This window comes from Schistocerca serialis, chromosome 9 (genome assembly GCF_023864345.2).
Source record: "Schistocerca serialis cubense isolate TAMUIC-IGC-003099 chromosome 9, iqSchSeri2.2, whole genome shotgun sequence".
Taxonomy (NCBI): Eukaryota; Metazoa; Arthropoda; class Insecta; order Orthoptera; family Acrididae; genus Schistocerca; species Schistocerca serialis.
In genome coordinates this window covers 159,673,142-159,698,858 of record NC_064646.1, presented here as the reverse complement: position 1 = coordinate 159,698,858, position 25,717 = coordinate 159,673,142, and the positions used below count along the sequence as shown (strand labels likewise).

The 25,717-nt window shown below is 43.8% G+C and overlaps 1 protein-coding gene across 3 annotated transcripts in view; it reads right to left on the bottom strand.

Moving 5' to 3' along the window:
* Window positions 1–25,717, bottom strand: part of LOC126418442 (prolactin-releasing peptide receptor-like) — a 981,871-nt gene that overhangs the window by 402,862 nt on the left and 553,292 nt on the right. For all 3 annotated transcript variants that reach the window (XM_050085202.1, XM_050085205.1, XM_050085203.1), the window contains one exon: window positions 15,429–15,628. In XM_050085202.1, coding sequence (XP_049941159.1) covers window positions 15,429–15,628 — 200 coding nt within the window. The remainder of the gene's footprint in view (window positions 1–15,428; window positions 15,629–25,717) is intronic.

Sequence of the window (25,717 nt, the reverse complement as noted above, 5' to 3'; positions counted from 1 at the left end):
TTTTCTCCTTTCATCAATTAAATTCAATATTTCTTCTGTTACCCAAGGATTTCTATTAGCCCTCGTCTTTTTACCTACTTGATCCTCTGCTGCCTTCACTACTTCATCCCTCAGAGCTACCCATTCTTCTTCTACTGTATTTCTTTCCCCCATTCCTGTCAATTGTTCCCTTATGCTCTTCCTGAAACTCTGTACCACCTCTGGTTCTTTCAGTTTATCCAGGTCCCATCTCCTTAAATTCCCGCCTTTTTGCAGTTTCTTCAGTTTCAATCTGCAGTTCATAACCAATAGATTGTGGTCAGAATCCACATCTGCCCCTGGAAATGTCTTACAATTTAAAACCTGGTTCCTAAATCTCTGTCTTACCATTATGTAATCTATCTGATACCTTTTAGTATCTCCAGGATTCTTCCAGGTATACAACCTTCTTTCATGATTCTTGAACCAAGTGTTAGCTATGATTAAGTTATGCTCTGTGCAAAATTCTACAAGGCGGCTTCCTCTTTCATTTCTTCCCCCCAATCCATATTCACCTACTATGTTTCCTTCTCTCCCTTTTCCTACTGACGAATTCCAGTCACCCATGACTATTAAATTTTCGTCTCCCTTCACTACCTGAATAATTTCTTTTATCTCGTCATACATTTCATCTATTTCTTCATCATCTGCAGAGCTAGTTGGCATATAAACTTGTACTACTGTAGTAGGCATGGGCTTTGTGCCTATCTTGGCCACAATAATGCGTTCACTATGCTGTTTGTAGTAGCTAACCTGCACTCCTATTTTTTATTCATTATTAAACCTACTCCTGCATTACCCCTATTTGAATTTGTATTTATAACCCTGTAATCACCTGACCGAAAGTCTTGCTCCTCCTGCCACCGAACTTCACTAATTACCACTATATATAACTTTAACCTATCCATTTCCCTTTTTAAATTTTGTAAACTACCTGCCCGATTAAGGGATCTGACATTCCACGCTCCGATCCGTAGAATGCCAGTTTTCTTTCTCCTGATAACGACATCCTCTTGAGTAGTCCCCGCCCGGAGATCCGAATGGGGGACTATTTTACCTCCGAAATATTTTACCCAAGAGGACGCCATCATCATTTAATCATACAGTAAAGCTGCACGTCCTCGGGAAAAATTACGGCTGTAGTTTCCCCTTGCTTTCAGCCATTCGCAGTACCAGCACAGCAAGGCCGTTTTGGTTAATGTTACAAGGCCAGATCAGTCAATCATCCAGACTGTTGCCCCTGCAACTACTGAAAAGGCTGCTGCCCCTCTTCAGGAACCACATGTTTGTCTGGCCTCTCAACAGATACCCCTCCGTTGTGGTTGCACCTACGGTACGGCCATCTGTATCGCTGAGGTACGCAAGCCTCCCCCACCAACGGCAAGGTCCATGGTTCATGGGGGGGCAAGCACAACTATCAATTTGAAAACGTGAAATGCAGTTTCTGTGTGTGAATATAAATCACAATTTGGAATTTACAGTCTCGCCGGAGTTGTCGGAACCTATATTTGCCCTGAAAGGCGTTTGATGAAGGCTGTTTATCAGTTTTGTTTGTCATCAGCTTCGGAATTCTCTTCAGTCTGTCATTTGTTGTTAGAGCCTCCCTTTGAGAACAACAGGTATTCTGACAAAGGCTTTCACTGTTAAATCATCACAAATAAAATTAATTGTAAACGGAAAAGCGCCAGATTGATAGCAGAGAGAAACTGTAGAAATAGTGCAGACTCTTGTCTTGTGTGCCGGCCGCTGTGGCCGTGCGGTTCTAGGCGCTTCAGTCTGGAACCACGCTGCTGCTACGGTCGCAGGTTCGATACTTGCCTCGGGCATGAATGTGTGTGATGGCCATAGGTTAGTTAGGTTTAAGTAGTTCTAAGTCCAGGGGACTGATGACCTCAGATGTTAAGTCCCATAGTGCTTGGAGCCATGCTTTTGACTTTGTGTACCAGATTCGTTCTCATATTATACTGAATTTTTCATACATTTGTGTTTTACGAATTCTCTGTCTTATTATTTCCTTTGTTCACAAATTCTACCACGTATACCTTACCTACATATTTGAATATTTGGTATGTGTTTCATACAAAGCACGTCCCATATGTTTATTCTGCAACATCTTTAGGGCTCCTACAGAGATAGCATTTACTTTCCATAAGAAATTTTTGGCAATCCAGATACACTATCGGGAATGAATTTATTGGAGTTATACAGGGTGGCCCATTAATCGTGACCGGGCCATATAATGCGTCAAACGAAAACACTACGAAGAACTAAACTTGTCTACCTTGAAGGAGGAAACCAGATGGCGCTATGGTTGGCCCGCTAGAAGGCGCTACCATAGGTCAAACGGAAATCAACTGCGTTTGTTTTTTTTAAACAGGAACCCCCATTTTTATTACATATTCGTGTAGTACGTAAAGAAATATGAATGTTTTAGTTGGACCACTTTTTTCGCTTTGTGATATATGGCACTGTAATAGTCGCAAACATATGGCTCCCAATTTCAGACGAACAGTTGGTAACAGGTAGGTTTCTTAAATTAAAATACAGAACGTAGGTACGTTTGAACATTTTATTTCGGTTGTTGCAATCTGATACATATACCTTTGTGAACTTATCATTTCTGAGAACGCATGCTGATCCAGTGTGATTACCTGTAAATACCATATTAATGGAATAAATGCTCAAAATGATGTCTGTCAACCTCAATGCATTTGGCAATACGTGTAACGACAATTCTCTCAACAGCGAGAAGCTCGCCTTCCGTAATGTTCGCACATGTATTGACAATGCGCTGACGCATGTTGTCAGGCGTTGTCGGTGGATCACGATGGCAAATATCCTTCAACATTCCCCACAGAAAGGAATCCGGTGACGTCAGATCCGGTGACCGTGCGGGCCAATGTCTGGTGCTTCGACGACCAATTCACCTGTCATGAAATATGCTATTCAATACCGCTTCAACCGCACGCGAGCTATGTGCTGGACATCCATCATGTTGGAAGTACATCGCCACTCTGTCATGCAGTGAAACATGTTGTAATAACATCGGTAGAACATTATGTTGGAAATCAGTATCCAATGCACCATTTACACTGCCATAGATAAAATGGGGGCCAGTTATCCTTCCTCCCATAATGCCGCACCATACATTAACCCGCCAAGGTCGCTGATATTCCACTTGTCGCAGTCATCGTGGATTTTCCGTTGCCCAATAGTGCATATTATGTCGGTTTACGTTACCGCTATTGGCGAATGACGCTTCGTTGCTAAATAGAATGCGCGCAAAAAATCTGTCATCCTCCCGTAATTTCTCTTGTGCCCAGTGGCAGAACTGTACACGATGTTCAAAGTCGTCCCCATGCAATTTCTGGTGCATAGAAATATGGTACGGGTGCAGTCGATGTTGATGTAACATTCTTAACACCGACGTTTTTGAGATTCCCGGTCTTGCGCGATTTGTCTGCTGCTGATGTGCGGATTAACCGCGACAGCAGCTAAAACACCTACTTGGGCATCATCATTTGTTGCAGGTCGTGGATGGCGTTTGACATGTGGCTGAACCCTTTTTTTCTTTTACTTTATTTTAATTTTGATACCCGATCAACCAGGTAGGCTGGCAGCAGCACAATACGCCGCTCTTAAGCCGAAGAGAGTACATGGAGATAAACAAAGAGGAGACATCACTTAGAGAAACGGCGGGAAAAAACAGGAGACACAAGAACATAAAAGCACAAGAAGCCGTTCACACTTGATGACAATCCACACTATGAACTGGAGACCCGACGCACAAACACTGAAGAAGACGATGGCACTGGTGAACAATGGAGTGTGACGGCGAAACTGAACACTAAACATGACGGCACACACGATACACTGATGGCGGTGATCTCCGGCGCGCGAATGTCCACTGAGCGTGTGCTAGTCCGGGGACCTGCCAAGAGGGGAACAGGGGTGAGGAGAAGGAGAGGGGAGGAAAAGAGGATGCCACGGCTTAGGAGACGGGGACAGGAGGATAGGGACAGGGGAGGGGAGGCCCGGGGGACGAGGGGGGAGAAAAGGAGGAGGGAGGGAAAAAGGGAGAGAAGGGAGGGAGGGTGCCCAGAGGAGTAAGTACAGGAGGAGAGTGGGAGGATCAAAGTTGGTAGGAGGGGTAGATGGAGGGGAGGAGGGCATCATCAGGGAGAGGGAGCTGGCGGAAGCCACCTTGGGAGAGGGTAACGAGGGTGGAGAGATGGAGACCGGGCGGGACGTGGGAATACAGGCGCGGCAGTGGGCGGGGGTGGAGAGGAGCGGGGAGACCAGCGGGTGAGGAGGATCAAGTTTACGGGAGGTGTACAGGATCCGTATCCTTTCAAGGAAAAGCAGGAGGTGGGGGAAGGGGATGAGATCATACAGGATCCGTGTGGGGGAGGGGAGACAGATGCGATAGGCGAGGCGGAGAGCATGGCGTTCCAGGATTTGGAGGGATTTATAAAAGGTAGGGGGAGCGGAGATCCATGCTGGATGGGCATAACAAAGGATAGGGCGGATGAGGGATTTATAGGTGTGGAGGATGGTGGAGGGGTCCAGACCCCACGTGCGGCCGGAAAGGAGCTTGAGGAGATGGAGGCGGGAACGTGCCTTGGCTTGGATTGTCTGGAGATGGGGAGTCCAGGAGAGGCGACGGTCGAGGGTGACGCCAAGGTACTTAAGGGTGGGAGTGAGGGCGATGGGACGGCCATAGACGGTGAGATAGAAATCAAGGAGGCGGAAGGAAGGGGTGGTTTTGCCTACAATGATCGCCTGGGTTTTGGAAGGATTGACCTTGAGCAACCACTGGTTGCACCAAGCGGTGAACCGGTCAAGATGGGATTGGAGAAGGCGTTGAGAGCGTTGCAGGGCGGGGGCAAGGGCAAGGAAGGCGGTGTCATCGGCAAACTGGAGAAGGTGGATGGGGGGTGACGGCGGTGGCATGTCCGCCGTGTACAACAGGTACAGAAGGGGGGATTGGACGGAGCCTTGGGGTACACCGGCGGAGGGGAAAAAGGTGTAGGAATCGGTGTTATGGATGGTGACATAGGAAGGACGGCGGGAGAGAAAGGAACCGATCAGACGGACGTAGTTAATGGGAAGGGCGAAGGTTTGGAGCTTGAAGAGGAGACCGGAATGCCATACGCGGTCATAAGCGCGTTCGAGGTCAAGAGAGAGGAAGATTGCGGAGCTGTGGCTGAACGCTTCCTGTTTCCTTAAATAACTTAACTATCCGGCGAATGGTCCGGATACTTGGATGATGTCGTCCAGGATACCGAGCAGCATACGTAGCACACGCCCGTTGGGCATTTTGATCACAATAGCCATACATATCGACCTTTTCCGCAATTGGTAAACGGTCCATTTTAACAGGGGTAATGTTTCATGAAGCAAATATCATCCACACTGGCGTAATGTTACGTGATACCACGTGCTTATACGTTTGTGACTATTACAGTGCCACCTATCACAAAGCGAAAAAAGTGGTCCAACTAAAACATTCATATTTCTTTACGTACTACTAGAATATGTAACAAAAATGGGGGTTCCTATTTTAAAAAAAAATAAAAAAAAACAGTTGATATCCGTTTGACCTATACAGCGCCATCTCGCGGGCCAACCATAGCGCCATCTGGTTTCCCCCTTCAACCTAGACGAGTTTCGTTCTTTGTAGTGTTTTCGTTTGATGCTTATTTCGTGAGATATTTGACCCGGTCACTATCAATCGACCACCCTGTATGGCAACGGAGGCGCTATCATCGTAAATTATTATTCGTCATACAGGGTCACTATTAACACGTTAATAGGTAGTGTAGCCCCCCCCCCCCCCCATGAACCATGGATCTTGTCGTTATTAGCGAGGCTTGCTTGCCTCAGCGATACAGATAGCCACGCCGTACGTGCAACCAAAATGGTAGGGTATCTGTTGAGTGGCCAGACTTTTCAGTAGTTGCAGGGGTAACAGTCTGGATGATTGACTGATCTCCCCTTGCAACATTAACCAAAACGGTCTTGCTGTGTTGGTACTGCGAACAGCTGAAAGCAAGGAGAAACTACAGCCATAATTTTTCCCGAGGGCATGCAGCTTTACTGTATGGTTAAATGACGATGGTGTACTCTTGGGTGCAGGTAAAATAGTCCCCCATTCGCATATTCGGGCGAGGACTGGTCAGCAGGATGTCGTTATCAGGAGAAACAAAACCGGCGTTCTACGGGTCGGAGCGTGGAATGTCAGTTCGCTTAATCGGGCAAGTACGTTAGAATTTTTAAAAAGGGAAATGGATAGGTTAAACTTAGATATAGCGGGAATTTGTGAAGTTCGATGGCAGGAGGAACAACACTTCTGGTGAGGTGAATACCGGGTTATAAATACGAAATAAAATAAGAGTAATGCAAGAGTAGGTTTAATAATCAATAAAAAAAATTGGAGCGGGGAAAGCTACTACGAACAGTATAGTGAACGCTTTATTGTAGCCAAGATAGACACGAAACCCACGCCTACCATGTTAGTACAAGTTTACAAGCCAACTAGCTTCGCGGATGATGAAGAGATTGAACAAATGTATAATATGAGAAAAGAAATTGTTCAGATACTTACGGGAGACGAAAATTTAATTGTCACGGTGGACTGGAATTCCGTAGTAGAAAAGGAATAGAAGGGAAAATAGTAGAAGAATATGGACTGTGGGTAAGAAATGAAACAGGAAGCCACCTGGTGGAATTTTGCTCAGAGCATAAGTTAATCATAGCTAACACTTGGTTTAACAATCATGAAAGACGGTTGTATAAGAGGAAGAAACCTGGAGACACTGGAAGGTTTGAGATAGATTATGTAATGTTAAGACGAACTCTGACCACAATTTACTGGTTATGAACTGTAGATTATAACTGAGGAAACGGCAAAAAGGTAGAAATTTAAGGATATGGGACCTGGATAAACTGAAAGAACCAGAGGTTGTAGAGAGTTTCAGAGAGAGCATTAAGGGCCGATTGGCATGGGTATCTTTGAGAGATGAAATAGTAAAGGAGCAGAGGATCAAGTAGGTAAAAAGACGAGGACTAGTAGGAAACCTTGGGTACCATGTATGGAAGTGAAATATTGACGATAAATAGTTCGGCAAGGAGAGAATAAATGCTTTCGAAATGTGGTGCTACAGAAGAACGCTGAAATTTAGATGGGTAGATCACGTACCTAATGAGGAGATACGGAAGATAATTGGGGAGAAGAGGAATTTATGGCACAATTTGACTAGAAGAAGAGGTCGATTATTAGGGCACATTCTGAGGCATCAAGGGAACACCAATTTAGTATTGGAGGGAAGCGTGAAGAGTAAAAGCCGTAGAGGGAGACCAAGAGATGAATACATTAAGGAGATTCAGAAGGCTGTAGGTTGCAGTACTTACAGATATGAAGGAGCTTGCATAGGACAGAGTAGTATGGAGAGCGGCATCAAATCAGTCTCTGGACTGAAGACAACAACAACAGGTTGTATTGGCAATACATGACAAAACTTTTGACCTTGCAGAAATGGAATCTGTAAGGCCCGATTTTGATACACATGAGGACTCGTGATACGAGGTTTGCAGTCAATGTTCTAGTTCAAGTTTGGACTGTGTCACCTCCAGGTAATTTCGTATTGAATCTCTGCGGGTATATTTCAGGGCATAAATCGGGTTCATAATTTCGTCTGATCTCTTGCAGTCTTCAAAGCTTTCTCTGGGTATCCAACTGTAGGGGTGGTCGAGCACAATAACCAGTGCAGGCATAACAATCACTTGAATATGTGAGTCCGTACAGTGCTGTAGTCATAGTGAAACTGCGATTAGGTGTAACACGAATACCCATCGAGTTGTGCATACTTATCTGAAGGAAGCAATATACCACGCTGTTTTTCAATTACGTTGTGTATGAATCTGAGATTCTCTGATCTAAGGTAACGTCTCACTTCACATAATTGTAAAAATTACATACGAAGTTAGGTTTTTTAACTTAATTGTGTTGAAACAGTGGATAATTATTGACAAATTCCCATGTCAACTATTGCTTCATCGCATGTCAGGTCAATACTAACTAGAAATAACTTTTGTGGAATGGTGTATAGGCGGGCATAATGCTCAGAGAGTGGCCAGTATCCCTGATTTGAAATAAAGTTTTCTTCTTCTGTTTTTACCGATACTTTTGTGAACAGATATTGACTAATGACAGCAGATAGGTGTTCAGTGGGTTTCAGTTATTTATATCCCAAAATAAGAAAAGGCAATTTATGACCATCACAAATACATAGAGACAAGATTTTTTCGGCATACCAATATAGGATCTTCGGTATTCAGCGTTTGAAATGGGCGAGAGAATAATGTTACTCGTAATTTTAATATGGAGACGAGAATGGCTAGAGAGGTGTGGATTACTATTTCAAGAAAAATGTTTGCAGCACTGAGACCTAAGAAATGATCCAAATGGGACGGAAATCGATAGCTGTGATGTATATGTACAGATAAAGAAGTGATTGCAATTTGAGAAAAAGGTTGGATGATACATTGAAGAGAAAGAGCTTCGCGATTTCAGCAAATACATAGCTTGTTGGTGGCATCTGGCCCTTACGCAAGCACTTATTCGGCTTGGAACTGTCTGACAGAGTCGTTGGATGACTTCGTGAGGGACATCGTGAAAAATTATGTCCAATTGGGGGTTTAGATCGTTAAAATCCCGAAATGTTGGGAGGACCTAGAGTATAATGCTCCAAATGTTCTCAGTTGGGGGGAGATTCGGCGATCTTGCTGGCCAAGCTAGGATTTGGCAAGAACGAATAGAATCCTAAACGTGTGAGGGTGGGCATCATCTTGGAGAAACTGAAGCCCAGGATGGCTTGCCACGAAGAGCAACAAAATGGGGTGTAGAATATTGTCGACCTTTCGCTGTTAGGCTCGCCCTGGCTCTACACACCCTGGCCCTACACATTCCCCTGCCGTGCAACGCTGTGCTCCATCCGCACAGTTTCGGTTATTTTTTCCCACGTTCGATATCAATATATGATACCAGCAGAGTTTCGTAGTTCAAGAAAGCCGTTTTTGCTTTACCAGCGAACAACAGGTATCTTCCGTGGTTCGGTCATCCTGTGTAATGTTGCTTCCTAAAACGAAAATTAAACTACTTCCACAACACTGTCGTCGTGGGAGGTGGCGCCGTGATTGGTACAATGGACTTTCATTCAGTAGGTAGACAGTTCAATTCCACGTCCGGCCTTACAGATATGGTCTTCTGCAGTTTCCCTAAATCGCCAAAGGCAAATCTGTGGGTGGTTCGTGTGATAGATCACGGCAGATCTCACTCACCATCCTTGTTACAGTCTTTAATAACATCGATGTATGCTGCACATTAAACTCCAGTCTGAAACATACAAGACACCATATGCTCACTAAATATAGCCAGTGACTTTTCAAAACTTAATGACACAGAACGAACAGTAATAGGCCACAAGGCTACTAAAATTATACAGAAACACATAACCACAAAAGCAACAAAAACAAACAACTTTGAAATATATGTACTCCAGACAATCAATAAGAAACTACAAAACCGTAATGCCCTAGCAGTAAAATCTGATAAAGGTTCCACAACAGTTAATATGTTTAAGGATGATTATATACAAAAAAACACTCGAATTCTTTGCAAACAACCACACACTGGAAGTCTAAGTTGACCCCACACCAACGTTTCAAGCTAAAGTAAGAAAATGCCTCAACAACAGTACGAGACCTTATTGTGATAAACCCAACAGCCCCCAGCCTCAGAGCACAACCAAAAGTCCATAAAACTAACACACCTATAGGGCCTATTGTGAACTCAATTAATAGCCCAGCCTACAAATTAATGAGAGAACTAAATGACATACTTGTACACAAATACACATTTGAAAAATCATATCCATAAGGAACAACTATGAAGTTATTAACAGTTTCAAAGATTTGACAGTACCACCTCAAGCCAAGCTTCTATCCCAAGATATTGTTAACCCTTACAGCAGTATACCTGTAGATGAAACAGTTGAGATAATAAGAATGAACCAATTGAGAAACAAGACAATGAGCAAACCAGAAATCATAGAACTTATAGATGTACTTAATCTAGTGCTCTCACATAATCACTTCTCTTTCAACAATAAAATTTACAAGCAGGACCAAGGACTAGCAATGGGAAGTCCTCTCAGTGGCCTATTAGCTGAAATATTTATCAACCATATAGTAAATTGATGGCACAGAGGATGAAGTGATAAACCTTTTTAACAAATTCAACAGCCTACATAAAAATATTCAATCCACTCTTGAACAGGGAGAAGACAACACCATACCTTTTCTTGATATAAAAATATCAAAACAGAACCAAAAGGTAGCTTTCAATGTTTACAGAAAACCTAATGGCATTGACACCACTATACCAAACTCCTCAACACATCCCTCCTCCCACAAAAAAGCTTCTTATATATCAATGTTGTACAAAGCACACAAATTTCCACTTCAACATACAGAACTCCCACAAGAAATAGAAACCACAACATATACACCAATAAACAATGGATATGACCCTTCTCTAAATAATACCATGTCACAACAGATAAAAAATAAACTGAACAAACAACATCAAACTACACTCACAACTGACAGGGCCCCAGCAGTCAAATATGTAAAAATGCAAAATCTTGGAATAGTATCTGACAAATTAGCAAGACTATTCAAAAACACAGAAGTAAAAATTAGCTTCAGCACCAACAACAACCAAAGTAGAGAGCTTATTGACAATATATAACCACCAGATACAAGTCTTGATGCATCTGGCATTTGCAAAATTGCCTACAGCCAATGTAATAAATATTATATCAGCCAAACAGCAGAAATTTCAGAACCCAATTCAAAGAACATTTTGACTGCTACAGGCTTGATAAATGTAACAAATCAGCAGTAGCAACTCACAAATGGCTCTGAGCACTATGGGACTCAACTGCTGTGGTCATAAGTCCCCTAGAACTTAGAACTACTTAAACCTAACTAACCTAAGGACATCACACACATCCATGCCCGAGGCAGGATTCGAACCTGCGACCGTAGTGGTCGTGCGGTTCCAGACTGTAGCGCCTTTAACCGCTCGGCCGCTCCGGCCGGCAGCAACTCACATTAAAGACACAGGCCACCCTTTGAAAACACGAAGACAACCTCGAAATTTTACACAAAATAGGAAAAAGTAAAAGAATGGATATCATGGAAGAAATGGAAATTTTCATACATAACACAAAGAATGGAGATAACATTCTAAATGAAATAACCGTATTCAACTACTCAAAATTCTTCAACAGTCTTAAGCCAGTTCTAACTCAATAGATTCACGAAAGGTTAATGTAAATAATCGACTAGAACCAATAATATCGATACAAAAACTCAATACTCGATACAGACTCACATGTTACAGTCCGCCATCTTGCGTTGTGTGTATAACATCGAAGCAATTTGTGCAGTGGCATTCAGTGACAAAATATAATGTGCAATAGTGTAATGTCAATCGACCAGTGATACAAGTGAAGCAACAAGAGGATTTAACTGTAAGTGATCAACTGTCATATAAAAGCCTTTCAAACTATTTTCGTAACACATAATTGATGCAAATCTATCTGCATCCGATACAGACTGTGATATACATAACCAACAACAAGGAGTAAACCAGCAGAAGACATCACAGACTTCGATTTCTAGATATACACTGCCCCCCCCTCCTTCCCCCCAAATGACACACCAGCAGCTACAGCAAAAACAATGTGTTCCAGATTAATCTAGTTTAAAACTGTTTAAGTAACATTTCTCGATGTATGTATGAATGTAAGTGTGTACAAACGCTTGAAAATGAACAAAACATGTCGGAACGCGTTGCATTATGTTAGATTAAGCATAAAGTAAAAAGTGACTGGTAGCAGAAACTTGAAATAAATAATAATCTGGATCTGTTTGATGATAAGGCAGTAGTGGACGGGAAAGTGCCATCGTTGAGTAACCGTAGCAGGATGCAACATGACTTAACAGAATTTCTGCTTGGTTTGACGAATGAAAACTTGTTTCAAATGTAGAAAAAAGTTAGTTGATGAAGATTAAGAAAAAATATTATAATTGTCGAATTGACTATTGGTGGTGCTTGACACAGTCAAGACGATTAAATACCTAGATATAACGTTGCGAGGCAAAATGAAATGGATCGAGCACGAGATATCGATGGCAGAAAAGGTGAATGAACGAATTAATTATTTGGGAACAAACTGTATATCATATACGCGTATAGAAAGCTGGTGCCACCCAATCTTGAATACTGCTCGAGTGTTTCGAATCCCTACCATAATGGATTACACGAAGACGTCAAAGTAACTCAGACATAGGCTGCAAAATTTGTGACCGGCTGATTCGATCAGTAAACGAGTACTACGCCAATTTTTCATGAAATCATACGGGAAAGCCTGGTCAAAAAGATACTTTCTTTTTCCGAAACATTTAAGATAATTTAGTGAACCAGAATTTGTGACATATTAAATAGCGATTGTTCTGCCACAAACATATCTCGTGCAGAGCATATACACTATGTGATCAAAAGTATCCGGACACCTGGCTGAAAATATCTTAGAAGTTTGTGGCGTCCTCCATCGATAATGCTGGAATTCGGTATGTTGTTGGCCCACCCTTAGCCTTGATGACATCTACCACTGCCGCAGGCATACGTTCGGTCAGGTGCCGGAACGTTTCTTGGGGAATGGCAGCCATTCTTCACGAAGTACTGCACTGAGGGGAGGTATCAATGTAGGTCGGTGTGACCTGGCATAAAATGGGCGTTCCACAACATACCAAAGACGTTCTATAGGATTCATGTCAGGACTCTGTGCAAGCTAGTGCATTACAGGGATGTTACTGTCGTGTAACCATTCAGCCACAGGCCGTACATTATGAACAGGTGCTCGATCATGTTGAAAGATGCAATCGCATCCCCGAATTGCTCTTCAACAGTGAGAACCAAGAAGGTGCTTTAATTATCAAGGTAGGCCTGTGCTGTATTAGTGCCACGCAAAACCGCAATGGGTGCAAGCCGCCTCCATGAAAAACACGACCACGCCATAACACCAACACCTCCGAATTTTACTGCTGGCACAACACACGTTGGCTGACGACGTTCTCCGGGCATTCGCCATATCCACACCCCGCCATTGGATCTCGACATTGTGTACTCCGATTAGTCACTCTAACGTTTTTCCACTGTTCAATCGTCCAATGTTTACGATCCTTACACCAAGCGAGGCGTCGTTTGGCATTTACCGGCGTGATGTGTGACTTATGAACAGCCGCTCGGCCATGAAATCCAAGTTTTCTCACCTCCCGCCTAACTGCCATAGTACTTGCAGAGGATCGTGATGCAGTTTGGAATTCCTGTGTGATGGTCTGTGCAGATGTCTACCTATTGCACATTACGACTTTCTTCAACTGTCGGCGGTCTCTGTCAGTCAACACACGAGGTCGGCATGTACGCTTTTGTGATTTATGTGTCCTTCGGTTTCCACTTCACTATCACATCCGAGAGAGTGGACCTAGGGATGTTTAGGAGTGTGTAAATCTGACGCACAGACGTATGAGACAAGTGACACCCAATCACCTGACCACGGTCAAAGTTCGTGACTTCCGCGGAGCGCCCCATTCTGGTCTTTCACGATGCCTAATGAATAGGGAGGTCGCTGATACGGAGTACTTGGAAGTTTAGTGGCAGCACAATACACCTAATGTGAAAAACGTATGTTTTTGGGGGTGTCCGGATACTTTAGTTCACATATTGTAGGTAGACATTTTTCCCTTTCTCTATTTTGGTGTGAATCAGGAACGGAAAGGACTGGGAGCGGTACAATGCACCCTCCGCCATGCGCCGCTTGATGGCTTGCGGTGTATGCACCCACATAGAAAAAGGGAGAAATAAATCCATATGTGATACACGTCGACTCACACTCAGGGGAGAGTCCACGACACAAATAAAAATTATGCTTAATGCCATTCAGCAACGGAAGGAATGACTAGAGATTGTTTTGTAAAGGATATCAAAATTCAAAATCAGTTTGGATTCCGTAGAAATGTTGGAACACGTGAGGCAATACTGATCCTACGACTTATCTTAGGAGAAAGTTTAAGGAAAGGCAAACCTACGTTTCTAGCATTTGTAGACTTAGAGAAACCTTTTGACAAAGTTGACTGGAATACGCTCATTCAAATTCTGAAGGTGACAGGGGTAAAATACAAGAAGCGAAAAGCTATTTACAATTTGTACAGAAACCAGATGGCAGTTATAAGAGTCGAGGGGCATGAAAGGGAAGCAGTGGTTGGGAAGGGAGTGAGACAGGGTTGTAGCCTGTCCCCGATGTTATTCAATCTGTATATTGAGCAAGCAGCAAAGGAAATAAAAGAAAAATTCGGAGTAGGTATTAAAATCCATGGAGAAGAAATAAAAACTTTGAGGTTCGTCGATGACATTGTAATTCTATCAGAGACAGCAAAGGACTTGGAAGAGCAGTTGAACGGAATGGACAGTATCTTGAAAGGAGGGTATAAGATGAACATCAACAAAAGCAAAACGAGGATAATGGAATGTAGTCGAATTAAGTCGGATGATGCTGAGGGAATTCGATTAGAAAGTGAGACACTTTAAGTAGTAAAGGAGTTTTGCTATTTGGGGAGCAAAATAACTGATGATGGTCGAAGTAGAGAGGATATAAAATGTAGACTGGCAATGGCAAGGAAAGCGTTTCTGAAGAAGAGATATTTGTTAACATCGAGTATTGATTTAAGTGTCAGGAAGTCGTTTCTGAAAGTATTTGTATGGAGTGTAGGCACGTATGGAAGTGAAACATGGACGATAAATAGTTTAGACAAGAAGAGAATAGAAGCTTTCCAAATGTGGTGCTACAGAAGAATGCTGAAGATTAGATGGGTAGATCACATAACTAATGAGGAGGTATTGAACAGAATTGGGGAGAAGAGGGATTTGTGGCACAACTTGACTAAAAGAAGGGATCTGTTGGTAGGACATGTTCTGAGGCATCAAGGGATCACCAATTTAATACTGGAGGGCAGCGTGGAGGGTAAAAATCGTAGAGGGAGACCAAGAGATGAATACGCTAAGCAGATTCAGAAGGATGTAGGCTGCAGTAGGTACTGGGAGGTGAAGAAGCTTGCACAGTATAGAGTAGCTTGGAGAGCTGCATCAAACCAGTCTCAGGACTAAAGACCACAACAACAACAACAACATCAAAATTCATGCGACACAAAATGTTGTTATTTTGGGCAAGCCCTGGTGTGGAAAAAAGAGAAAGTAGCGGTGGTACGGACGGTGAACCTACCTGGAAGGGGATGGCAAAGAGGCCGATGACGATGTCGGCGAGCGCCAGGTTGGCGATGAAGCAGTTGGTGACGTTCTGCATGCGGCGCGACGTGGCCACGATCCACATGACGAGCGCGTTGCCCACCACGGCCAGCACCGAGATGGAGCCGTAGCACAGGGACAGCAACGCCACCACAGCCGCCGGAACGTCGTAGATGCCTGCGCAGTCCGCACCCACACGTCCCTTAGTACTGTGCAGTCCATATTGCTGTAGTGTTAGCCTTCTCGGCCCTCGTATGGCACATACAATGGGGCGACAAAGGTAATGGGACAGAGATATGTATACGTACAATGTCAATAGAATCGCTTACACAAGATATATAAGGGCAGTGCATTGTCGGAGCTGTCATTTGCACTCAAGTGATCCATCTGAAAACCATGCATGTAGTGTCTGTTCTTTCCTACATGTCCGAAGGATGAGACACCATTTTGATCCAGAAGGCCGGGTGCGCTAAGACTCAAGGGAATCACAGACATTTCTTGGCTGTGAGTGGTCATTGACTTAAGTCAATGGGGAAGACTGAAAATCTGTACCGGATGGGGGGATTCGAACCTGTGTCTTATGCTTACATGGCAGACGCTCTGAACACTAAGCCATCTCGACACAGTGTTCATTATAGTTACATGGACTTCCCTGGCATCATATCGGATCCAAAATCTCAGCCTATCCACACACACTACTAATGTAGAGCCCCTTGCCCACTATTCTTATTACTAGCAGCATTTCGTCGATTTCAAGAAAGGTTCGAGCCTGGTGTGCATCCGCACTGAGGAGATCTCTGAAGGAACACATACTACATACACTACTGGCCATTAAAATTGCTACAGCTAGAACAAATGCAGATGATAAACGGGTATTCATTGGACAAATATATTATACTGGAAATGACATGTGATTACATTATCACGCAGTTTGGGTGCATAGATACTGAGAAATCAGTACCCAGAACAACCATCTCTGGCCGTAATAACGACATTGATACGCCTGGGCATTGAGTCAAACAGAGCTTGGATGGCGTGTAGAGGTACAGCTGCCCATGAAGCTTCAACACGATATCATAGTTCCTCAAGAGTAGTGACTGGCGTATTGTGACGAGCCAGTTGCTCGGCCACCATTGACCAAACGTTTTCAATTGGTGAGAGATCTGGAGAATGCAGTCGAACATTATCTGTATCCAGAAAGGCCCGTACAGGACCTGCAAAATGCGGTCGTGCATTATACTGCTGAAATGTGGGGTTTCGCAGGGATCGAATGAAGGGTAAGGCCAGGAGTCGTAACGTCCACTGTTCAAAGTGCCGCCAATGTAAACAAGAGGTGACCGAGACGTGTAACCAATGGCACCCCATACCATCACCCAGCGTGATATGCCAGTATGGCGATGATGAATACTCGCTTCCAATGTGCGTTCACCACGGTGTCGGCAAACACGGATGCGACCATCATGATGCTGTGAACAGAACCTCGATTCATCCGAAAAAATGACGCTTTGTTATTTGTGCACCCAGGTTCGTCGTTGAGTACACCATTGCTGGCGCTCCTGTCTGTGATGCAGCGTCAAGGGTAACCGCAGCAATGGTATCCGAGCTGATAGTCCATGGTGCTGCAAACGTCGTCGAACGGTTCCCGCAGATGGTTGTTGTCTTGCAAACGACCCCATCTGTTGACTTAGGGATCGAGACGTGGCTGCACGATCCGTTACAGCCATGCGGATAAGATGCCTGTCATCTCGGCTCTTAGTGATACGAGGCCGTTGGGATCAAACACGGCTTTCCGTGTTACCCTCCGGAACCCACCGATTCCATATTCTGCTAACAGTCATTGGTTCTCGACCAACACGAGCAGCAATGTCGCGATACGATAACCCGCAATCACGATAGGCTACAATCCGACCTTTATCAAAGTCGGAAACGTGATGGTACGCATTTCTCCTCCTTACACAAGGCATGACAAGAACGTTTTACGAGGCAACGCCGGTCAACTGCTGTTTGTGTATGAAAAATCGGTTGGAAACTTTCTTCACGTCAGCACGTTGTAGGTGTCGCCACCGGCGTCAACCTTGTGTGAATGCTCTGAAAAGCTAACCATTTGCATATCACAGCATATTCTTCCTGTCGGTTAAATTTCGCGTCTGTAGCACGTCATATTCATGGTGTAGCAATTTTAATGGCCAGTAGTGTATATATACAGGGTGACTGCCACCTGCAATAGCTCCGAGAGTATGACAGTAGCTGAAAAGATTGCGGGACAGAGGTTGCATGGGACAATGGGGGCCATAATATGACGTTGGTTCTTTGTAGTTAGGTAAGGTCGAGTCAGTGACATTAAGGTCAACTTTATTTTTTTTAATGGGATACTATAGTTGATATTCATTTTTTGATGGCGGCTATCGAGACGAATCCAATGATGTGTAACAGTAAGGTCTTTGAAGGTCAAGAAGGTGGCATGAACGTTCATTTAAAGAAAGTGCTCGAAGTGATGACCATTGGTATTAATGCAGTGCTGCAATCTTCTTATCATGGATTGAGTGGTATTCCTTAACACTTCGGCACTTATCGAAACAATTTTCAACTGAGAGCCGGAACCCTCATGAGAAATTTTATCCGACCATTTCCCTACTGTATGTAACGTTTAAATAGTGAGAACCACATTGGTATGATCGCTTACAGCTTTCGAAAAATGATGCCTGTCATCTTGCTCACTCGCAAGATAGAGGCTAAATTTGATGAAAATTTCCGAGAGTGGCTCTTAGCAAGGTAACCTGTTAGCTAAATCATAAAAACCTCTATGAACTGTACAGCATTGTGCTACTTGTCCTTCTTCAACGTGGGTTGCCTCTATGGCGCGTTTATTGTATCGTCCTCAGTAGCTAATTGCTGAATTAATTCTACACCTTTGAAACCATTTACAGTAAACCTCTTATTACGGGACTGGCGGTGACGCCACAGTCTGGGCATCTACGAAGGCTTATTCCAAAGTCTTTTGCTGGACACGTCCTCTGCGGATGTCAGTTATGTATCATGACAATGACGCTATGGCAGCAGTCTTTCGGCAAGAAGTGTCAAGTATGTGTTCAATCAGCTCTAAATCCGGGGAATGTACTGATATTATTATTATTATAATTATTAGTCTCATAGGAACATAAATTGTCACACATTTCAAAACATAACAATAAATAAACTTAAATTATCCAATTATAGCATGTCTTTGTGACACCTGTTACAAGCAACTGGGGATCAGGTCACATAAATTGATAGCCTCAAAGTACTGGTATTATTATTCATCAAATAGAACCCTGTAATATACACCTTACAAAAAAGCCACACCTACTATAATACACATCACAAAAAGTTTTGCATCACCACGGTTCCCACAATTTCTGAAGATAGACATTGACTGTGAATATTGTGTCACAGACACAGTCCCTTTGATTGTTAAGAGGTGTCACTAAACCCGCCCAAAGATGTAAACAACCATGCATGAGCAGCGCCTGTTAGACACAGAGAGTCCGACAGCCGATCAGTTCCAGTCATTCCACCAGGAAGGAGGTACGCAGCTCGTAATATCTGAGGTTCAACCATGCCTAGACGGTTAATACCGCGGTTATATCGCGTCCGCATAGTTACTTTGTGCCAGGAAGGTCTCTCAAGAAGGGAAGTGTCCAAGCGTCTAGGAGTGAACCAAAGTGAGGTTGTTCGGACATGGAGGGGGTACAGAGAGACAGGAACTGTCGATGACATACCTCGCTCAGGGCGCCCAAGGGCTACTACTGCAGTGGATGACCGCTACCTAGCTCGGAGCAACACTGTCGGCAATGCCACCTTGTTGAATAATGCTTTTCGTAAAGCAATAGGCTGCATGGTACACGCAACTTCACTCCCGACATCCATGGCGAGGCACATCTTTGCAACCACGACACCATGCAGGGCGGTACAGCTAGGCCCAAAAACATGCCGAATGGACCACTAACGATTGGCATCGCGTTCTCTTCACCGATGAGTGTCGCATATGCCTTCAACCAGACACTCGTCGGAGACGTTTTTGGAGGCAACACGGTCAGGCTGAACGCCTTAGACACACTGTCCAGAGAGGGCACCAAGGTGGAGGTTCCCTGCTGTTTTGGGGTGGCATTATGTGGTGCAAACGTATGCCGTTGGTGGTCATGGAAGGCACCGTAACGGCTGTACGATACGTGAATGCCATCCTCCGACCGATAGTGCAACCATATCGGCAGCACATTGACGAGGCATTCGTCTTCGTGTATGACAATTACCGCCCTCATCGTGCACATCTTGTGAATGACTTCCTTCAGGATAACGACATCGCTCGACAAGAGTGGCCAGCATGAACCTTATCGAACACGCCTAGGATAGATTGAAAAGGGCCGTTTAGAGACGATGTGACCCACAAACCCATCTGAGGGATCTACGCCGAATTACCGCTGAGGAGTGAGACAATCTGGACCATCAGTGCCTTGATGAACTTGTGGATAGTATGCCACGACGAATACAGGCATGCATCAGTGCAAGAGTACGTACTGCTGCGCATTAGAGGTACCGGTGTGTACAGCAATCTGGACTACCAACTCTGAAGGTCTCTCTGTATGGTGGTACAACATGCAATGTGTGGTTTTCGTGAGCAATAAAAAGGGCGGAAACGATGTTTATGTTGATCTTTATTCCAATTTTCTGTACAGCTTCCGGAACCATCGGAACAGAGGTGATACAAAACTTTTTTTTTGGTGTGTGTATATTATCTCATAAATAACACAGCCAGTATAATCGCAATGGGATATTGATACACTATGTGATCAAAAGTATCAGGACACCCGCAAAACATACTTTTTCATATTAGGTGCATTGCGGTGCCACCTGCTGCCAGGTATCTTTATCAGCGGCCTCAGTATTCATTAGACATTGCGAAACTCACGGACTTCGAATGTGGTCAGGTGACTGGATGTCACTTGTGTCATACGCCTGTATGCGAGAATTTCGCACTCCTAAACATCCCTAGGTCCACTGTTTCCGATGTGATAGTGAAGTAGAAACGTGAAGGGACATGTACTGCACAAAAGTGTACTGGCCGACGTCGTCTGTTGACTGACAGACACTGTCGACAGTTGAAGACGTTCGTAACGTGTAACAGGCAGACGACATCTATCCAGACAATCACACGGGAATTCTAAACTGCATCAGGATTCACTGCAGGTACTATGACAGTTACCAAGGACGTGAGAAAACTCGTATTTCGTGGTCGAGCGGCTGCTCATAAGCCACACATCACGCCTTCAAATACCAACCGACGCCTCGCTTGGTGTAAACAACGTAATTATTGAACAGTTGAACAGTGGGAAAGCGTTGTGTGGAGTGACGAATCACAGTACACAACGTGGCCATACGATGGCTGAGTGTGGGTATGGCGAATACCTGGTGACCGTCATCTGCCAGCGTGTGTAGTGCCAACAGTAAAATTAGGAATCGGTAGTGTTATGGCGTGGTCGTGTTTTTCATGGAAGGAGCTTGCACCCCTTGTTGTTTTGCGTGGCATTATCACAGCACAGGCCTACACTGATGTCTTAACAATCTTCTGGCCCTGTAATGAATTGGCCTATACAAAGTCCTGACCTGAATCCTATAGCACATCTTTGGAACGCCGACTTCGTGCCCGGCATCACCGACCGACATTGGTACCTCTCCTCAGTGCAGCACTCCGTGAAGAATGGTTTGCCATTTCTCAAGAAACCTTCCAGCACCTCTGCGAATGTATGCCTGCGAGAGTGGTAGATGTCATCAAGGCTAAGTGTGGGCCAACACCATACTGAATTCCAGCATTACCGACGGAGGGCGCCACGAACTTGTAAGTCCTTTTCAGCCAGGTATCCGGATACTTTTGATCACGTAGTGGCGAATGCATTCTTAACATGATGACAACTCGGATGAATAGTGACGCCGCCATGTGGCTTCCCTGTCGCTGTAATTGAATACTATTTATGGACCATGGTCGTTCACGATGAACAACGTGGACAGTTACTCTTTTTATTTTTTATTACAATAACGTTTTCTGGAAGCAATACTGTTGGGATTGACATGTTGGAGTAGTCTGCACTCTAACGCCTACTGCAGATCATTCTTTGTCTATTTAAATATTTAAAATGCTGAGAAAATCTTACTTTCTTGCAGTTGCCTTGTAAAGGTGCTTCTTATCCAGAACTCTTCTCAAGACTCGACCCTCTTGCTTCCCTATACGATTTGCCTGCAACCTATGAGGTAATTCTGATAAAATACGGTTAGTATAAGGTAATGTACGCAAAAAAGTTCACTAAAGATGAAAATATTAAGTAAATTAAAGATGAAGGAGAAGAGTCTTTTCCAGTTTCATATATTCTCTTTTTTCGCATTTGCGCTCTGCCGGCAAATGGAGTGTGGCATCCTGGAGCATTACTCGTCAAGCTAAACAGCGACTCAGCTATGAGCAGGATTCCGAGTGAGTTCCTAGATCTACTTACGATCGGCAAGAGTAGCATTCGCCGCGCACCGCAGTTTCTATTATGGAAACGAGTTCGGTGTCGACCAAGCGTAAAGAGTAATTTATGAAAAGAGATAATACACTGCACGCCTGGAGATGTGCCTCCAGCTAGGAAATTTGCAAGCTGGGCGTTTACTGACAAAGAAAACGAGGTAGATATTACATGTTGTGGGAGGCAGTGGACATCGTCAGCAGCGCTATTGAATGTTTTCTTCTCTTTGGATTCTTCTCAACGGGAGTGCACCGAAAGGCTCACCTCGCACTAGCCCAGCATTTCTTGTGTATGAGCTTCCTTCTGCTTATATTTGTCTGCCAGACTTCGAATATTTCATTTGTTAAATATTTCACTTCTCTTCAACTGAAGTGCGCACTATGGTAATCATTATCGCAGTACCAACAACATCAGAAAATTACTTCATTATACATTCAGTCTTCCTAACGGCTATCTCAACTTCAGCCTACTCTTCTTCGTTCCTAAACTTTGATACCAGTTTATAGCTTTTTCACAGGAAGGCTTAATATTCAGTGTCTTGTTTCGTAATTTCTGGCCCACCCTGACGTTTTGTTTTGGCTCACCCTGATATAATCACGTGTACAACCTTTTTAAGAGGATTGTATGTCTCCTTCTCACATGATTTTTGAGCAGTATACTCGCCATTATTAGCTGAAATTTATTGGAGAACTGTGTTAGTCTTTCTTCCCTCCATTCCTATTACCGAATTCTCGTAACTCTGTCTTCTATTCATTTCACTACTGCAGCGTTCCAGTCCACAATGATGCTTAGATTTCATCTCCCGTTACATACTAAGTTGCTTATTCCATATTCCCTTATACTTTCTCTGTTTCTTCGTTTCTGCTTCTGCCGTTCGTGTATATACCTGAACTATTTTTGTTGCTATTTCTTTGCTGTACTGTACTGTCAACAGTAATTCAGTCTTCTCTGCCTTTCCATTCATAACACATCACGCTCCTATTATTCCATTTGCCATTGCTGTTGATGTTACCCTATATTTCTCTAACCAGAAACTCTTAGCTTCTTTCCATTCCACTTCAGTGACATCCACTAGAATTAGAATTATACTTTAAATTTCCTTTTTGAGACTTCGCGCTTCCCTACCGTATTCAGACTTGTACATACCACATTTGTTCTTATAGATATATATATATTATTCATATTTACTTGGAGCTTACGTTTTTTGTGACGATTTGAAAATTCTCGCACCGATTTAGGATATAGAACAGTTTCTGTACGTAAACAAATCCGTTGAAAGGGTCATGACATTTGGTGTGTCATACTGTTATTACGAAACGCGGTATTGCATTGCCGACGGCATTTTTGCCACATCTCTGCTTTGTTGAGACGTCTCATTATGTAAGCAACAAGTGTCTCAAACTATGTACGTGGCCCCTCTCCCGTACCTGAGCCTCTTCACCCACTTCTCTAGGTTAACTGGGTGGCAGGAATTTCAAACGGGCATTATGTTATTCGTCATTAAAGTTGGGGAAGGCAGCACACTTTAAAGAATGTCAGTTCTCTTAATGATTTTAATTCATAACCCACCTTACATTGATTATTATATATTATGTCGCAAGAAATAGTCGCTGCGTAAGCAAACCTCAACCCACTAGGCGATTTCTGCTTTTATCCACTAGTTATTTTAGCCAGACCCAATTACCATACTATTGCTGCATCTATATTTATACTCATTTACAGTACTACAATTTATAACACAAAAATCACTTCAAAGACAAAAATAGCTGCCCAAACATTTTGAAATTTATATGAGTGTGAGAAATTCAAGCCACATATCATGCAACTACCAGAAAAAACACCTGCACACTCCAAATGTTCAATTATGTAAAAAAACTTCTTAAAAACCATACGAAATTAGCTCTAACATTATCAGGTTATTAAAATACATCGCCCTGCGCTTACTGGCATATTATAAAATCAAAGAAAAGGCAAAGAGCTTCATCTCGAATTTCCATTATATTGAAATACATTGCACTTCACTTACCACAATTTATGACCCAAAAATTCCTTTACAAACAGTGACGTCACCACCAGGTTGTTAGCGGAGTCTGACACTATAAGACACAGACATGTAAACAACTAGTCGTCCGGACTCAGTTTGAAGTGGTACTCATCTCTGAAAACCTATTTCAGTCAGTGAGATTCCAGGACGAAGACGTGTTGGACACGCCCTAGACAGCGGTGGGATACCAACCCTCCGCCGCCGCCCATACAACCCGATAACAAGGAGTATGGTCTGGGGTGCAATTCCTCTTCACAGCAGGACGCCTTTGGTTGCCATCCGGGCCACCCTTCCAGCACAGCTATGTGTGGACGATATTCTACGCCCTGTTTCGTTGTCCTTCGGTGCAAGCCATCCTGGGCTTTCATTTCAGCAAGATAATTCCTGCCCGTACACGGCGAGAGTTTCTACTACTTGCCTTCATGCTTGCCAAAATCTTCCTTGTCCACCAAGGTCCCCGTATCTCTCCTGAACTGAGAACGTTGCAGCGTTATTGGCAAGGTCCTCCAACCATTTCCGGTTCAGTCCAGCGTGCCGTTGGAACGGATCCGTCAAGAGCACATCCAACAACTACGTAAGTGAATACCAAAGCGAATAATTTCTTGCATGGTTGAAAGGAGGACCAGTCTGTGAGGCTCCTTCTCGTGAATAAATCATCCAACTTTTCTGAAACTGTGATCATTTGCTTTTCTGTAAATGTGCGTCGCATCTATTTATTTCCTTCATGATACGTAGTCTTTTTCTTTTTAGAGCGTTTTAAAATGACTCTTAGAGCGTAGCCTGGCAGATACACTAAAGCGCCGAAGAAACTGGTACAGGCATGTGTTTTCAAATACAGAGATATGTAAACAAGCAGAATACAGCGCTGCGTCCGGTAACGCCTATGTAAGACGACAAGTGTCTGACGCAGTTGTCAGATCGGATACTTCTGCTACAATGCCAAGTTATCAAGATTTAAGTGAGTTGGAACGTGGTTTTATAGTCGGCGCAACAGCGGTCGGACACAGCATCTCCAAGGTAGCGATGAAGTGGGGCGTTTCCCGTACGACCATTTCATGAGTGTGCCGTGGATGTGAACAATCCGGCATCGATGAGGCCGGAAAAAGATCCTGTATGAACAGGACCAACGACAACCGAAGGGAATCCTTCAAGGTGACAGAAGTGCAACCCTTCCGTAAATTGCTGCAGATTTCACTGCTGGGCCATTAACAAGTGTCGCTTGCGAACCACTCAATGAAACATCATCAATATGGTCTTTCGGAGCCGAAGGACCACTCCTGTACCCTTCATGACTGCACGACACATAGCTTTACGCCTGGCCTGGGCCTGTCAACACCAACATTGGACTGTTGATGATTAGAAACATGGTCGGACGAGTCTCGTTTCAAATCGTATCAAGTGGATGGACGTGTACAGACATGTAGACAACTCATGAATCCATGAACCCTGCATGTCAGCGGGGACTGTTCAATATGGTGGACGCTCTGTAATGGTGTGGGTCATATGCAGTTGGAGTGATATGGGACCCTTGATATGTCTAGATATGACTCTGTCAGGTGACACGTAAGTAAGCATCCTGTATGATCACCTGCATCCATGCATGTCCATTGGGCTATTCCAGGTGGACAATGCAACACCCCATACGTTCAGAGTTGCTGCAGAATGGCTCCAGGAACACTCTTCTGAGTT